At 40.9% G+C, this 17,033-nt stretch overlaps 1 protein-coding gene across 1 annotated transcript in view; it reads left to right on the forward strand.

Annotated features, from left to right (window-relative positions):
- Positions 1–17,033, forward strand: part of LOC115382053 (cytosolic carboxypeptidase 6-like) — a 34,122-nt gene extending 17,089 nt beyond the window's left edge. The window contains exons 6-9 of the mRNA XM_030083696.1: positions 2,346–2,498; positions 6,583–6,745; positions 16,285–16,378; positions 16,901–17,033. Coding sequence (XP_029939556.1) covers positions 2,346–2,498; positions 6,583–6,745; positions 16,285–16,378; positions 16,901–17,006 — 516 coding nt within the window. The 3' untranslated portion in view covers positions 17,007–17,033. The remainder of the gene's footprint in view (positions 1–2,345; positions 2,499–6,582; positions 6,746–16,284; positions 16,379–16,900) is intronic.

Here is a 17,033-nt window from a genome sequence, read left to right on the forward strand (position 1 = left end):
CTCCTATCCCACTCCACCCCACCTTCTCCTGCTGCTGTTCCTCTCCTCTGGGGCTCCATCCATCAGGTTGTCGGGGGCTGCTAGCGGCCGACTCCCAGCCACCATATTTCACCGCCAGCCAGCCAAGCAGCTGACAGCACAGCCACGGCCAGGAAATTGCTATGGCTGTGAGCGGAATTTCAAATACAGGCACACTGCGTCGCTGGGGCCGCCCAAGCACCGCTTTACTCTCTCTCCCTCTCTCACTCTCTCTCTCTCTCTCTCGCTCTCTCTCTCTCTCTCTCTCTCTCTCCCTCCCTCTTTCTGTCTCTCTCTCTCTCGCTCTCCTGCCAATCTCTCTACACACATCTCTATGTCTCTCTATGCCTCTCTCTATCGCTCTCCCCTCTCTCTGTTTGTCTTTATGTACTTATTCCTCTCTGTTTGCAAACCCTTCTCGATGTTTTTACACACACACACACACACACACACACACACACACACACACACACACACACACACTCTGCCACAGCTGCATGCTATGCTTTCTACCTTTGTCTTTTATCCGCCTTTGTTTCTCCCATCTTCTCCTGCTTCTTTTTCCATCCTCTCATTCTTCCCATCCCCTTCTCCCCTTTATGACCCACAGGGAACAAGGTGTGATGCTGAATCTTTAATGAGCAGATGAGAGAAGGCGGGAGGGAATGCGATAAAGAGGGAGAAGAGGATGTAGAAGGGGAAGTGATCAGATAGAGAGACGAGGCCAAAAGGAGGGTGTTACTCCTGAGTTAAGGGTTGTAAGGTGTGAGTGTTTGCTGCCGGTGTTGGTGGGGGTCTTGTGTTGAGCCTGCCCTTGTCAGAACCAGTTTATGACTGCTGAAGTAAAGAGGTTTTTTTTTTTCATCTTTAAGGTTTATCTACTGTGTCAAGCTTCCTGTTATTACCTGTTTAGAATTGGGATTTGGGTTTCAAGAATTGAAATGACTTATTTTTGGGGATTAAATAAGCAAATTGTTACACTATCATTAATGTGATCAAAGGCATGCAGCATTTATACAGGAAAACAAAGGAGGTTGTATCGGTGTTTGTATACATCAGTGCTCAGAATTTGTTAAAAAAAAAAAAAAAAAAAAACTTACCCAAATCAGAATCTTTGCAAATAGCTTTGTTTTTACTTTAATTTTGTATTAATAATAAGGCAGTATTTGAACATTTTATTGAACATTTGACAAATATTAATTCCTTATTTCCTATTAAATTTTTTTATTAGCAGTGGACAAGAGTAAAAATGTTTTCTCAATTTTAATGCAGGGCAGGTCAGCATAACAGAAAAATACAAGCTTAACATATGTTAAAATTTAAACCTCTCTGATGGCCTCACGCAAAACTGAGTGTTATTACCTTGGTAAAGTCAGGATTTATGGCAGGACCTTTGCATTGAATCAGACAATAAAACTGTAGCTAATTTACTGTCCAACCAGTATACATACTTGAAAAGGTATCAGTGTTTCTCAGCAGTTTGAGGTTAGACCCATTAAGATGTATATTCTGTGTTGAGAAAAACAATTTGAGACTGTATTGACTATATTGTATATGAAGCTAAGTAAGCACAAACTGGGGATTTAAACATTTTTGTTTGTGATAAAAACATTTATTTGCTCTTCTTGTCAAACTGTGTGTGTCATTGACCTTATAGTGAAGGTTATTGATAAAGATTGGAACATTTGTCATCTATTTATATGAGAAGATGAAAGTGTGTGTGAGTGGACCGAGTGATACCACACACAAGCAAGAGACACCAATCTTATCAAATCCATTTTGCACAGAGCAGACGGGAGAGAAAAGACATTACACGCTCAATATGAAGTCAATATTAACCTGATAAATAAGTTTGGGTTATGTGATGAATCTGCAGACACCTCGGTGTGTGTGTGTGTGTGTGTGTGTGTGTGTGTGTGTGTGTGTGTGTGTGTGTGTGTGTGTGTGTGTGTGTCTGTGCTTACACTGCACTCCAGGTTGTGTGTCTGTTGAAGGTGTGCCCTTCAGCCTTTCAGAAGGACAGCCTGATTGAAGTTATGTGTGGTTGGTTAGCTCTTTTCAGGTATAAGTGTTTTCCTCGTCCATTCTCTGTCAGGTCCCATGGGTGAAAGCTTCTCTCCGGAAAATTTTCCCCCGAGTCAAGAAAGGGTCGTTCCTTTTTTTTCTCAAAGGAGAAACTCTGATGTGGACTGTTGCTAACTGACAGAAAATCTTCACAGCTAACCTGCTGTTTTTTTTCTTTTTTTGTTTGTTTGTTGTTGTTTTTTTTTTTTTTACCTTTTGTCTTTTCCCTGTCCCTCTGTTCTCTTCCTCTTTTCCTCCATCAGAGGGTTAGTTTGGAGTTCTACATTGATGTCCATGCCCACTCCACCATGCTGAATGGCTTCATGTACGGCAACGTGTTTGAGGATGAAGAGCGTGTCCAGAGACAGGCTGTCTTCCCCAGGCTGCTGTGCCAAAACGCACCAGACTTCTCCTTTGTAAGTCACAGAAACAGACACACAAAAACCAGAGCCAGGTTCAAGCCCAACGTTTCTCCAGAAACAACATGAAATAGCCTTATTTCAGCTAATGTTGGTGATGTGGTATTCAGCAAGCTACTTTATTGCCCACGGTAATATTATCAAAACAACCGGCAGTTGAATCTTTATACTGCAGAAGCTACTTTCGTGGGGTGAATACATGGATTTGCGTTACAGTTGGGACTGTAGGAAAACGCATCTGTCAGATTTGAGTGAGGGGAAATGGAACTGCACGGACCCCCGACAGACACAAGTCAAACCACAAAGACATATTAGCAGTGAGATAATTTCGACAGAATGTTCAAGACATTGGTTTGTAGAAGAAGAAAGCATGCATGGATGACATGACTAATCTGAGCACAACTGCAGCATACACCAGGCGGTTACTTGCAAAACTGCAGGAGAACATCAATTGGCGTCGGAGGGCAGTCAAGCCAAACAAGCTATGGTGTCTGCAAAATGGACCTCTCCCTCCGGTAATGTGGCCACTCACAATCTCCGAGGTCCACTGCACAATAGAGAGTGTTCTGACCGATGGATTTACATTGTGGTATGCAAGTTGCATGGCATTTGACAATAAACAAAAGTGCAGCGGGCCATAAGGACAACTCAGTGGATCATCGGCTCCTGACTACCATGCCTCGAGGAGATCAACTCCAGCCGCTTTCTTCGATGGGCCACAAAGATCCAGGATGACCCCGCCTACTCAGGGCACTCTCTATTCTCCAGTCTCCTCTCTGACAGATTCTGAGTCATGGGAACTCACGCCAACTTATCTATGAAAATCCTGAATGGGACAAATTAGGAGGAAACAAAAAAGTAAATAAATATATTGGAAAATTAGTGTAAGAAAAAAGCAAAAAACAGTGTTGGAGGAAGCAGCCGTCCAGTGGCAGTGCAGCTCCCTCATCCTGCCACACACGCAGAACCTAAAAACACCTTTTCACGCAGACACATTATCCACCAAACTGTTTCCACTCAGCCTTGTGTACCTTCCGCTGACCTTCATTTTCTCAGTGACAGTGGCATTTCATAGCACAGCCACTTGCACACATCATAAAGAATAACCTTTATTGCCCATTGACACTCAGCACCAACCTGGATGCAGAGAGTAGCCAAGACAGGCAGATGGTCACACACACGTATGGAAATGTCACTCATTGTCTGTGGCTATAAGGTATGTTGCACGCAGGACAAGTAAAATGCTATTTCAGGAGAATTCTGTTTCACTCTCTTTTCTCTGTATTGCTTGTGTGACAGCTGGCCCTGGGGTCATCTCCCTTACTGTGCTTTTGTCCCTCTGCCCATTCAGCACTACCTAAAGCCCAGTGCAGCAGCAGCAGCACAACGCAATCTTGGCAAAGTCCCACTGGTGGCCACCAAGTCTGCATTTTCACAAGGCAACTCTCGCTGCAGCAGAGTGGAGTGACAGTGAATGGAAACTTTTTCCACACTCCTCCCAAGACAGCATCATATTTTTGTATTACAGCTGACACACTCAAACCTAAAATAGATGGGGGGTTTTTTCTGCTCTGACCATTTACAGCCAGTCCTCCTAATAACATTGTATGAACTTGTTAAAAAGCTGCTTTTTGCAAGTTTCTGAGTGAACAACCAGGTTCACAAACATATCCGTTCATCTATCCATCCATCCGACAGTCCGTCCATCCATCCATTCATCCCTCCATCCATTCATTTCCCTCTGAGTCCCATTGCTTACAGAAAATTATGTGCTTTCAAAATTACATTGTACGCCCAATTAGTGCACTTATCAGGACTGTGCCATTCCTTCCTGGATCTGCAAATGTTTGTTCAGAGATTTGGGCTTCTTTCTACATTGTAAAAACATGTACATTCGGCTAAATGATAACTCTAAATTGCTCCTGAGTGTGAGATTGTCTGTCTGTGACAGTCCTGTGATGTACTGGCGATCTGTCCACTCTGCACCTGGCCTTTCAGCATTGTTAGCTGTGACAGGCTCCCAACAAATGCAGTCTAGATAAAGCCGGTACAGACGATTGACGAATGGAAATTTGGATCCATGAACAATTGCCCATGAGCAATTGCCAATTAACTTCCAAGCATGTCTTTGGATTGTGAACTGTTATAGTGTGCAGGGAGAACATGCAACCTCCACAGTAAAAGGCCACATCAGCTCAGATTTTCAAGGCAGTGACAGCTTCTGAGCACTCCACCACAATGCTGGATTTGATTAAACAAAAATGTCAGCATGGTATTTCAATGATCTTGTATCTTCTAACAACTGAGAGTTTACCTTTCACTCGTCAATTCACAGAAAGGTCAGTAGAAATTGTTATAGCTTCATTTAATTTGGCTGAGTAGCTTCACTGCACCTGAAATACTTAAACTTCTTATTTAAAACTTTGAAGACCAGACTTTTAGCATATACAAGGGCAGCATGAATAATCTATAATGAAGACATATATTAAGCTTTTATTGATAGTTGATGGAGCAAACTTATGAGAAAACATCTGCTTATTTGTACTTGGTCCCACATTAGCATTTCTTCAGTTTTTTTTTCAGTTTTCTTGGAAATTGAATCTGGCTCATTAACAGCTAAATGATCCTTGTAGTTTGTAAAGGAGCTTTTGACTGCTGTATGATGATTGACAGGTAGCATGAAGTTGATTTCAATATTTTATTTTATTTTTTTGCTAAAAAGCATGCTGATAAGAGTTCTGATGGTAAACCGTTTCAGAGGAACTGAAGCAGAGCCGAGAGAAGTTGTAAACCTCTGTAAAGTGACATTACTGTATAAATGGTAATAATTCTGTCATTCTTAGTTGTTTAAAGCGACAGTATTTTCCAAAGCGATTCATATTTTTATGTAATTTTTGGGAAAGTATAGAAATATGTGGCCGCTATACCCCAATAAAATACAAATTATTACTAATTACTCTATCCAAAATTTTGCTCTGTTTTTATATGATGACCAACTTCCAATGTATTGTTACATTTTACATTTATAGTCATACTGTCGTAGTACTTGCTCATAATGAGAAAAACAAACAAAAGATTTTTCTTTGATTGACTTTGCTAAATTTATTTTGGCAAGCCAGCTGCAAACCAGATCAGAGCAGAGGTTCTTTTGCTATTCAAATTCAAGGTGATGTTCATATTTCATCCCCCCCAACAGTCATAGGCTCTTCCGTTGTGCATGTTCATGTACTGCATGAACGCTGTCACATTGGCATGAATGTGACAGGATGGATTGTTTCGCAAACAAGCATGTGAGGCATATTTAATCTACAACTCTACAACTGAAAGATGTGTAAAGCACCAATAAATCTGTGTTCTGAGTTTTGTCATAGCACAAAAACTGGAACTCGAAAACCTGTACCACTGACATTATTGACAGTCAGCTAGACAGAGAGGGTGGAGGTCAGGCAAGCTGTATAGTTGGACACTCAGCAGTTTTGAGGTGTCATATTTAAATTTGTATCATCTCTGCTGAAGTTTGTCTTATACTTTAATTTCAAATTTATGTAGGTTTTCTAGATGTTGTGGCTTGACAGAGCCTGAATTGTCACTCACGCGAAAACATCTCAGCCAAACTGTTTTTGTCCTTTTGTTGTTCCACATTTAAAAACACACACACACACACACAGTAAGACAATAAAATACACATATCTATGTAAATCAGATTGTTTGTTGTTGTGTGGGGTTATTTTTCTTTAGCATAGTTTCAGCTTTATTTTGTTTTACGTGGAGAATTAGCATTTCAGCCTTATGTAGACCTATATTTAGCATCTGTTTGGCATCTGGCAAGAATGTATTTTCAAAATTTTGCCATTTCAGATTAGAGAAAGTTTTTCAGGATATTATTAGTCCAACGGTAAGTCGGGTTTAAAAGTGGTTTTTGGCTTTATTAGTTGTAGTTCAGCCTAATCATCCACTAACTCAAGCTTCCTGAGAGTTGGATACAAAGAGACATTATTGATTAACTAAAAACTTCAATCAATGAGCCCAAATTCATAAACTCCAGTGTCTCAGTTGGAGGTGTTTTTCTGTGTTTGTTTAGTCCAACACCTCCTTTAACCGTGACGTGGTGAAGGCTGGCACCGGTAGGCGTTTCCTTGGTGGTCTCCTTGATGATACATCCTACTGCTACACTCTGGAGGTGTCCTTCTACAGCTACATGACAGCTGGCAGCACCGCTCCCGTGCCCTACACTGAGGAGACATGTATCCTTCACTGTGTGCAGTCGCTGTGTGGAAAGGAAAGATATGATTCAAAGTGTTGAAAGCTTCAGTGATGTCTTTTAATTTTTCATCTCTTCTTGTCAGACAAATAAACACACGCAAGGTTCCTGCAGCAACAATCTCCCACTGAAATCAAGCCAACTGATGTCGTTTTCACATTGGAGTTATTATTTTAACGTGCGCATGTGTGTGTGTGTGTGTGTGTGTGTGTGTGTGAGGTCATGTGTACTCACTAGGAAAACATGTTGCTCTTTTGTTGCCTCTTGTTGCGACAGATGTGCAGTGACAGAATAGGGATGTGATAGCCGCATCTATTGATTTCATTTACAAAAGAGAGAGGAGAAAGAGGCTTGTGTTGGCATATGTAGAGCTGTGTGTGCGTGCGTGTGTGTGTGCGTGTGTGTGTCTGTGTGTGTGTGTGTGTGTGTGTGTGTGTGTGTGTGTGTGTGTGTGTGTGTGTGTGCGTGTTTGCGCAGTTCAAGCTTTGATTTCATTAAACAATGGAACAAACAAAATCCCTGTAAACTACAATCATCCGGGCACACACTCACGTGCACAGCAGTGTACACATACAAACTCGAAGGTCACAGGTGCCTTAATGGAGCCAGACTGGAGGAAGTTTTCCTTCGTCTGACCTTCTCGGGTCTGAAGAGCTCCTGAGAGCTGGCCGATGGCGGTCTGATCTTACCGATAAAGTGACTGAGAAGAGGGAGCGAGAGAGATTTTGAGAGAATGATAAGGACCCTACATATGAAAACTATGCGCTCTCACACAGATACTTTGCAGGTAGAGTGGTAGGGGGAAATAGACGAAACCCTAGTGCCCTCTAGTGACAGTCTCTGGCAAAATCTGTTCCCACCTTTGGTGAACCAAGCTCTGCATGATTTATGAGTACATGAAAGACCCGTTCTACACATATTACGGGTCAATTTCATGATAATATTTTAAAATAGTCCAAATAAGCATACTGAGAATAATGATTAAAAAAAAAAAAAAAAAAAAAAACTGAATGAAAAATGGTTCTCTTACTAACTCACTTACGACTCCACATGTTTATTTTCTTCAATCCAATTACTTTAGTGCTTATCAGAAAAGGATTGCAGGGTGATTGCATTGCACTGGTAATGCTTAAAAGAAAGGCCAGGCATGTGCATACACATGGGGAACCAATGCACTCACAAGTGACATTACATTAGAGAGGCTGGTGCTTTATTCTGAGCAAACAGTGCATAACAAATTCCGCTGAACTCCACCGCCCCCTTTAGTGATTTCACTTGAGGGGGTGAGACTGGATTTGTAGTCAGATAAGACAAAGGAAAATCAAATTATTGCCAGTTTTTTGTGGTAAGATATCATCTGAAGGTCAAATAATGAGACACCTCAGGTCTGTTCAGAGGTGTTCTTATTTGTTTTTCAGAGGTGCGTGTTCGTGCTACGTCGTGAGGAGGGAGGGGTCAGAGGAGATGGAGCTCCACAGGGTGGGTATGCAGCACAGGGACCCGGTGTAGAGTGGAGATTGGGGTCAGGCAGGTTGAAGGAACAGACCATGTCACTTTATACGCCCCAGCAGTCAGCTCGATGGAGCGTGCAAATCATCAACAGAGACCTTTAGCATCTGCCCCACCACCACCTCCCACACTCCCTTCCACTTTTCTCACCTGAAAAAACACACACACACACACACACACACACACACACACACACACCGCCCACCAAACTAATAGATCACAAATAAATAATAACTTGAGCCTCTAACTTCTACCACCCTCTGAAAATATCGCCCTTACCCTTTCATCTGTCCTGACTCACCTCCTCACTGCTGTGACATGTTGCCAACAAAATTGAAATCTTAACCTTTCTCACTATCAAGACTTTTGTCACAGTTTGAAGGTGCTCAGAAAAAATGTGTAATGCAATGTGTGTGCAAGTGTCCGCATTTGTTTTTTTTTTGTTTTTTTTTTTTTGATTTCTCGACTCCTCTCATGTCCTCCTCTCCTTTACGCTGTCCTTTCCTCTCATCTCATCACAGAGAACATAACAGCTCATTATATCATCTACTCAAGCTGAGAATCCTCTTCTCTGAAACAGCAGGAACAACCTCTATTGTGTTTCTGGCTTCTCTTTGTCCTCTAACTATTCAGCACCTGTGTGTGTGCATGCATGTGTTTGCGCGCGCGCGCGCGCACGCGCACGCGCGTGTGTGTGTGTGTGTGTATGTATGTATGTGGGCGTGCTTCTTTTATCCTCACAGACTACTTTAATTTCTGTAAAAGTAAATTTCAGCCATCTCCGCCATCCTGTCCTGGGTTTACAGGATTTTTTATATCATTGAACTCCATTAACAATATCAAATACCCATTGACATAGACTTATATACGTACATATAACCTGCATATCGACTCATCTCAGCATCTCTCTTTTGGGCAACAGCACTGATTCTGCCACGAGAACCAAGCCATTTAAACCAGCCTCAACATCTTTTGCATAGCTGCAGTCTTTCTTTTTAAACAAGCTAAATGGTGTCGTTCACAGCAGTCTGAAGCCATTTGTGAACGAAGTCAGTGAAATAAGCAAACACAAATAAAAACAAGCAAATCTAATTAAATCAACTTAGACCACATTACATGAAACACATTTTTAGTTAAAAATTTATGAGATTAAAAAATGTGTAAAAGCACAATAGATCACTTCGAACACACACACACACACACACACACACACACACACACACACACACACACACACACACACACACACACACATATATGTAATATACATATATATACACATGTTTGTGTTTCATGTTTGTGTAGCATGTAACCACATTTTTTTGAAAGGGTTCCTCTCATCTAGGCCGGTTTGAAGTGAAAAGTGAAATGAATCATGGTTGAAAGAATCTGGGATTTTGTTCAAAACGCACCTTGATGTTTTGAGTGTGTACCTTTGTGTGTGCGTGTTCGTGCACCTACATGCTTGCATCTACATGTATGCGTGCTGGCATATGTCATGCATCTGTGTGTGATTGTGTGCGCAAGGAAATGTATTACTGTTATGGAAATACATTTGTTTTCAAATGAAGGAGAACTGTTGCCCTTGAGGGTACAAAAATGACGTTAGCAACTGGAAAATCATTCCATTTGCGTGTTCCTAGCAAGGTGTTACATTTATGTAAAAACATGTTGGGAGTGGGGATGGATTAAGGTTAATAAAAGGGCTGGGATTGGTAGTTACTGCTAGGTTTAGAATAGGACAGGGAAATTAATCTAAGTCAATGAATTGTCTGTGGAAGTACGCACGTGCGTGCATGCATGTGTGCGTGTAAAAACTATTCAGGATGGACTCCATCTCTGAAAGCTAATATTCTTGTTTTCTTTCCCAAATCAAAGGCAGATAAACGAATACTGAAAAAGGGGCCATTGTTATTGTGTTAGAAAGATTCTGTGACAATAGCAAATGCTGCATCACGCATTACCAGCCCGAGCTGTGACTAGTATAAATGTTGAATGTGCACGCACTCAAACAGGATAATAGACACTCCTCACTCCGTTCTACGAGGATTGATGTCTGTCAGATTATCAGCAGTTATCACGCACCTCTCAATATAACAGTATAACAGTGGGATACCATGAATATCAGACTTGCTGCTCGAACACAGTATGCATCAGTGCACCTGACACCCAGTGGACAGACTGTGACAAGTATGCAGATGATATAGCTTAGAGGCAAATATGCTTCACTACCACACATCATGCACATCATATCACACAGACATGCACAAATGGATTGGTGCTCACATATGCAAGCAAGCAAGCGCACACAGAGACACATCTACACACACAGATGATTGCACAAATATTGTTGCCATGCTCAGATGAACAGGTGTCTTCACATGAGTATTCACAAGAATGCACAAACACACACCTGCAGCTGTGTTTCCATGCTCCTTGTGTACGCTGATAAGGCTGATGTTCACAGAAAGTCTGAAAAAGTTTGAAATAATGTTTGTGCAAGAGCTGAGGAAAATGTAAATCGTTCCCACGGCAGAAAGAGCGCAGCTCAGACATTTGAATTTTACCAGGCTAATAGCTGAAGCAATCAAAAACAAGTTGTGAAGTAAGTTGGAATCATGTAAAATTAAATATGTTCGGTGTCCGGTTTGTGTTCATGCTTTCTCTGGCAGTGTTGGAGAGTCCATGAAGAAATAACCACAAAAAGCCATAGTGAAAAAATAACACCGCCTGAAATTAATGGATCTACCAGCAGAAGAGTAAAAGGTAAAGGACAGAGAAATGTCAGCTGAAGTTTCAGAGTTAAAGGCATCAAAGTTTTATCACTGAAAAAGTTAAATGGACTTTTCTTATATTGCACATTTTTTCACTGCTTCAGCAGTCTCATCATTGGTGCCATTCATCCATTCACACACCAATGCCATTCAGGACACTCAATCTCCATTAAGAGCTATGCGTGGATCTTAGAGGACATTTCAGCATATGGACAAGCAATGATGGGATATCGAACCTACAACCTTGTGACTGGGAGACAATCTGTGCAGTCCTGCAGTTATCTGGAGAATCGTAGAGAGTCATTTGAATATTTTACAATACAGACACCAAGTCATAAAATCAACAGATTATCAAGATATTGTATTGAAAGGTTTGTGCATGGAGTTATTGTTGTTTCCAATTTGTTTTTTATTTTTAATCTCTTTGGTTATTAGACTATAAAATGCACACATAAAGGATTAATAACAGCAATAAGAAAGAACAAAAAGACAGTCTTGAAGCTGTAATTCATATGCCATCGGATAAGTTTGTGTTAACGTATATTTTTGTTTTCTTTATATTTTGCTATACCTCTCCTTCTTGAACACCTATCAACAGAGAAACAAATTATTGCAAAACAGAAAATAAGTGAAACCCCAATAAAGAAAAAAAATAAGTGATATGAAAAGTACAATCCGTATGCAGGATCCATTGGCATTCAGTGGAACATAGCTGAGAAAATATTGCTGTTGTGCATAATTTGTAAGAAACCTGGAAGAAACCTGGTGTGAACTTTTTTCATTTTGCCATAAAACTTTCAAAGTTTGTCTCCTTGACAGTGAAAGTTCCTCCTGTCTGGGATTTAAATCGGCCCCTGTTTGTCCCTCTGGGCTTCAGGACGTGAGGTCTTTCACTCTGTTAATTTGCTACTGGGGACAAAAATGCCCCTTTCTGTATTGCTGTTGTTGACTAGCCTCTTAATTAGCATTGATAATTAGTTCCCTGTGTGTCAGTGCAGTGACAGGACCTGTCACTGGCCTTTATTGATGACTTGAATGTCCCTTTGCTTGTCTCCTTGTTAACTCCCGTCCTATCTAGACAGCATTTGCTGCGCGCTTTGTTCTTTTTTGCCACTAGGGGCCTTGTCGTCTGTTTGTCACCTTGTCTGTCTGTCTGGAAGGACCACGCAACAGAGACTTGGTGGTGAAAACCACTAAATGCCGTGCTGACAGCAAACAGCTGCAGTAAACAAGTCATGGACATCCCCCCCCCCCCCCAACACACACACACACACTCACACACACCTTTTTGTCTCACATGTCCCATATCTCATCAGTGTCTAGGCTGACATGCCCTTGAGCCATGACAGTGACCTGCTATTGATCAGACAAGAGCATTATGTGTACTGAGATGTTAAAGAATACACATCACACACCTCAGTGACAGGCAGCCAAGATGCTGACAGGCTGCATACTCAACCCTCTGTGACCTCTGCAATGATTGATCATGATTACACAATAAAAATGGTAATGCTTTGGGAGCCAGTGATGCTGATGACACAATATAAACAATATTAGTTTCTGTCATAATTCAACAGATGTGTACTGAAGTGGCTGAAGCTGCTTTTCTGCATATATTCATTACCACCCACCACTTTAATCCGAACTGCAGCACTCTGACTGTTCTCTGGCTCACGCACACATCACTTCCTGCTGCAGCAACAGCCTCCTTCCAGACACCACGGTTTCCCCCGCAAAATGCCAGGCAGTTGTCAGGGCATCCTCTGTATCTTTGACTGTTTACCCCATGGAGGAAATTCTCCTTCAGATGCTTACCGTCCATCAAAATAACCTTCTGTAATAGACGATGAGTCGTGACAAGCCAAGCTGAGAGGCCATCTGCGCGTGGTGGGGTCTGGGAGATATTTTTGTCGCTGATCGTGCCTGGCCAAAGAGCTCAGGACTGGCATCGAGCTCTGCTGATGACAGAGAACTGAAGAAAAACACCAAACTTTCCAGAGGTCAAAGTGAAGACATCAAGGACACATAGAAGCTTTATACTTGTTTATATACTTATATGTAAATGTGAGTGTGTGTTTCATCTTGAAAATGCACATTTATGAGTTTATATCACTTTATGTCCTCAATAACACCATTAAATACTTTCAGCCATGATCACAGCAAGACTTCTGGCTGACTGGCTCACTTCCATCTCAAAAGCAAAATGTCTGTGGCAGGCTTAGAGCAAATAAATTAAGTTTCTACCAGTTATTGCAAGTTTTACAGTTCAGTCCACACATTCACACACCTTGAACTGCCTTTCAGGATGACACTGAACTTTGAGTTTATCCCAAAATTACTGCACACATTGAATGACAATTTAATGGTCAATGGTGTGGGTATAATTATTCACCTCCTTTTTTAATGCTCATCTGCTGCTTTAGTACATATTGAAATATTACAGTACAAGTTAATCTGGATAATCTTCTGCTGTTTTTTGTTGTTTGTTTTTATTTTAGTCTTGATTGCAAAACCTATGGCACTGAAAGCTATTGTTATGCCATAAACAAGTTATACCACAATATGGAGACTTTCGGGTTGAATGGTTTGTAAGAGTGTAAATTGCCTGTTGTGGTGTATTCGTCCATGTTCAGCACAATACTATATTGCCTCATCCAGCAGCTATCTTTTAAAATGTACATAAAATCTTCAAAAGTCTCAAGTGGTGCATTTACTGACATTTTTTTATGCTGGAGGATAAAAGTTTAAAAACTGCCAATCCTGTGATAAAGACAAACTCTGTTTCTACCAGGAAAAACCCATTGACTTCAGGATGAGAGAACCAGGAGTGCAAAAATGTAAAGTTTGTACTTATTTTTCTGGCATCATGTCTGCATCTCTCTTGTAAATTAGCCTTGCAGCAAAATGCAGTCATAGCTCTTCTTTTGGTGTTATGGTATTTCCCTTTCCCACTTCCTATTCTTGCATGAAACAGCTGTCAGGAAGGTTGGTCAGGCCGATAAACCCAATTCCACCTGTGTCTCTCACCTGAAAACAATTCAGGCCAGACCTAATAATTCTATCCTCCTTTTCTTTTGAATTATCCACGAGAAAATTTGAACCATAAATTACTTAACTTTTTTTAATCAATTGCAAATGACAAGTACTAATTGTCATAAATCCTGTCAATACTACACAATAGAAAGCCAAATCCTCAGAACTTAACTGGCAGGTGATGTGCACATACAGGATGTGAGCAAAGTTTCATTGGTTCAGGCCTTGGTCTGATTCAGGAGTCACAAACTGCTGAATGGAGTGAAAGCTTACCACGAATATTTACAGATTTATACAATGGGTGTGTTTGTGTGTGTGTGTGTGTGTGTGTGTGTGTGTGTGTGGTGGTGGTGGTGGTGGGGGGGGGGGGGGGGGGGGGGGGGGGGGGGGGGTGACAAATGACAAACTGCAAAACCAAAACTGTGAGCCCTGATGGCCTGTTCAAATCATGGATGGATGGTTTACAAGTTAACAGCTTTCGGGCAATTACTTTTCACCGTAATGGCAACCAGAGTTTATGTAGCGTAGGTCATTCTTTATCATCCCAAGAAATTGGAAAAAATAATAAAAATGACCAAATGTGGATGTGTCTTTGTCGCTATTGTTGTTGTTTTTGTAATCTTTTGCCAGTTGTTTCAATCAGCGGCTGTGGCAGATAGTTGAGCAGATGATGGGTCATATCTGAGTATCAACAAGATAATGACAAGCAGAGGTGACAGATTATGTCTCTGTGTTGCTGAATTATGCTCCAGCCTGGTGAGGAATGAAGGTAGCCGAACTTCATTGCAACAAGAAACAGGAAAAGCTGTTATAGATTTGGCTTTTTGAGTTGTGATCTATATGGACAGCTTGTATGAGCGTGTATGGATTTGCGATGATCAAAAAAGAACAGAGATATGTCTGAATGGCCCGACAGATGGATGAGCTGCCAATACTGATGTGTTTGTTCAGGACACACCCCTCAGTAAGATTTATTTTAGTTTGACACATCAGTCTCATTCAGCTGTACTTGCTATAGCTTTCTTCTTGGAGATTGAGACCAGAATTGGAAATCAGTATTTTGGTATTTCTTTGTTATGTAAACCTGATTGACATCGCCACTTGACTCTCTGGAAAATGACCACAGACTGAGCAACAGCACTCATAGATGCCCATCTGTTTTATAAAAGCAGTGCAGTTATTGATTTTTGCTTAATGTAGCAAGGGGCAATCCTGTTGGGGTTGATGTCTGTACTCATCTCTGAATTTAAATGAACTGTTGTTGTATAAGTAATTGCTTTTTCCTGATTCATACCTACGTTGTTCATCTGAATATGATGAGTGAAAGTGAGCAGATTTAGTTTTGCTCAATTCAGAAGTGTGTTGTCAATTTTGCAGTAATCAAGTTATTTACTGCTCATAAAAACATACTCTAGAATGTTAATGTGCAAAGAAATTCTGAGTGCAATTTTTGTGGATTAAATCTTACATCCAAATGCAGTGTTCATCATTAAAATATTGTTTTCCTTTTTATTTTGTTTCTACATTGCATCAAAAACCCCATGTGAACTTTTCCATATTTGCAGTACCTATTGCAGTAGGCAGTACATTAGGCTGGAAATGTCCTGGGAATATTTTTATAAGCTTGTTCTATAGATCAGTACATATCATACTGACCAAAATCCTACCAGAGCGCAATAACAATCAACCACTCCATTTGACTAAGTTTTTTTTTTTCAGTTTACTCAGTATTCAACTTTGCTATTTTTCCTTGTCAGACTTGTTTTGCTGATGTGCATTGATTCACTTAAAAATTGAATGTCACACTTCTTCAAACCAGTGCAGCCTCTAACCACAACATCTGAAGGAAATCGTGTCATTGGCTTCTCAGCTTTGGATGGTCACATCGTTAGCTTGATAACTCAACTGTACTAGCTGACTGGCACTGGTGAACGACTTCTCCTCCCTTCAGGAGTTCCTGTAGTCTCTTCCTCTTTGAATTTTTTTTTTCTGAGAAAATTGTGAATTTTTATGTGCATTATTATGTACATGCCAAAAAGGTGCAACACTTTTAATGAACCTGTTGATATACGTATTTAGCAAATGATTCCTGCATGAAATCCTATAAATGTTCTTTTTTGCATTCAGTCTGTTGTTGCTATTTGTAAAATTCTTTAAATTTCCAAGGTTCGCCCAAAGACAATTACCCTTAACTGACTGTCCTCAGACATGAAGCTGGGCAGAAATGTGGCCCGAACATTTTTGGATTACTACAAACTCAACAACCTCATCAAGGACAACAGACCATCTGTCATTCAATGGTAAACAAATATATGTGTGTGTGTGTGTGTGTGTGTGTGTGTGTGTGTGTGTGTGTGTGTGTGTGTGTGTGTGTTCTCGTATTTCTATCCTTGTTGGGGCCAAATGTCCCCACAAGGATAGCAAAACGTGAAACGACGTGCCTTGTGGGGACCTTTTTCCGGTCCTAAGTAGGAGAAACCGTGTTTTCTTGACCATGTTGTTGTTACTGAAAAAAGTAAAAGTGCAAAAACATTTCTTTAGGGTTAGGCTTTATTGTGGTGTGGGTTAGGGTTAGGGTAAGGGTCAGGGTTAGGGGCTAGACATGAATGGGAGTCAATGGACGGTCCCCACAAGGATAGAAATACAAGACTGTGCGTGTGTGTGTGTGTGTGTGTGTGTGTGTGTGTGTGTGTGTGTGTGTGTGTGTGTGTTTGATTTTATTTTCTGAGCTTTATTTCACCAAATTAAGCAATAATTATGTTTTGCTTGTTTTGTTTTGTTTTGTTTTGTTTTGTTTTGTTTTGTTTTGTTTTGTTCTCCAGTCCTGAGGTGACAAGCCAGACAGCCAATGGTAGCGGAAAGGAAGGTGGTGTTGGTAAAGACACAGCGGACAGAGAACAAGAGAAGAGCCTGGGCATCAGACACTAGACAGACAGACGGACGGACGGACGGACA

This window comes from Salarias fasciatus, chromosome 23 (assembly GCF_902148845.1).
Source record: "Salarias fasciatus chromosome 23, fSalaFa1.1, whole genome shotgun sequence".
Lineage (NCBI taxonomy): Eukaryota > Metazoa > Chordata > Actinopteri > Blenniiformes > Blenniidae > Salarias > Salarias fasciatus.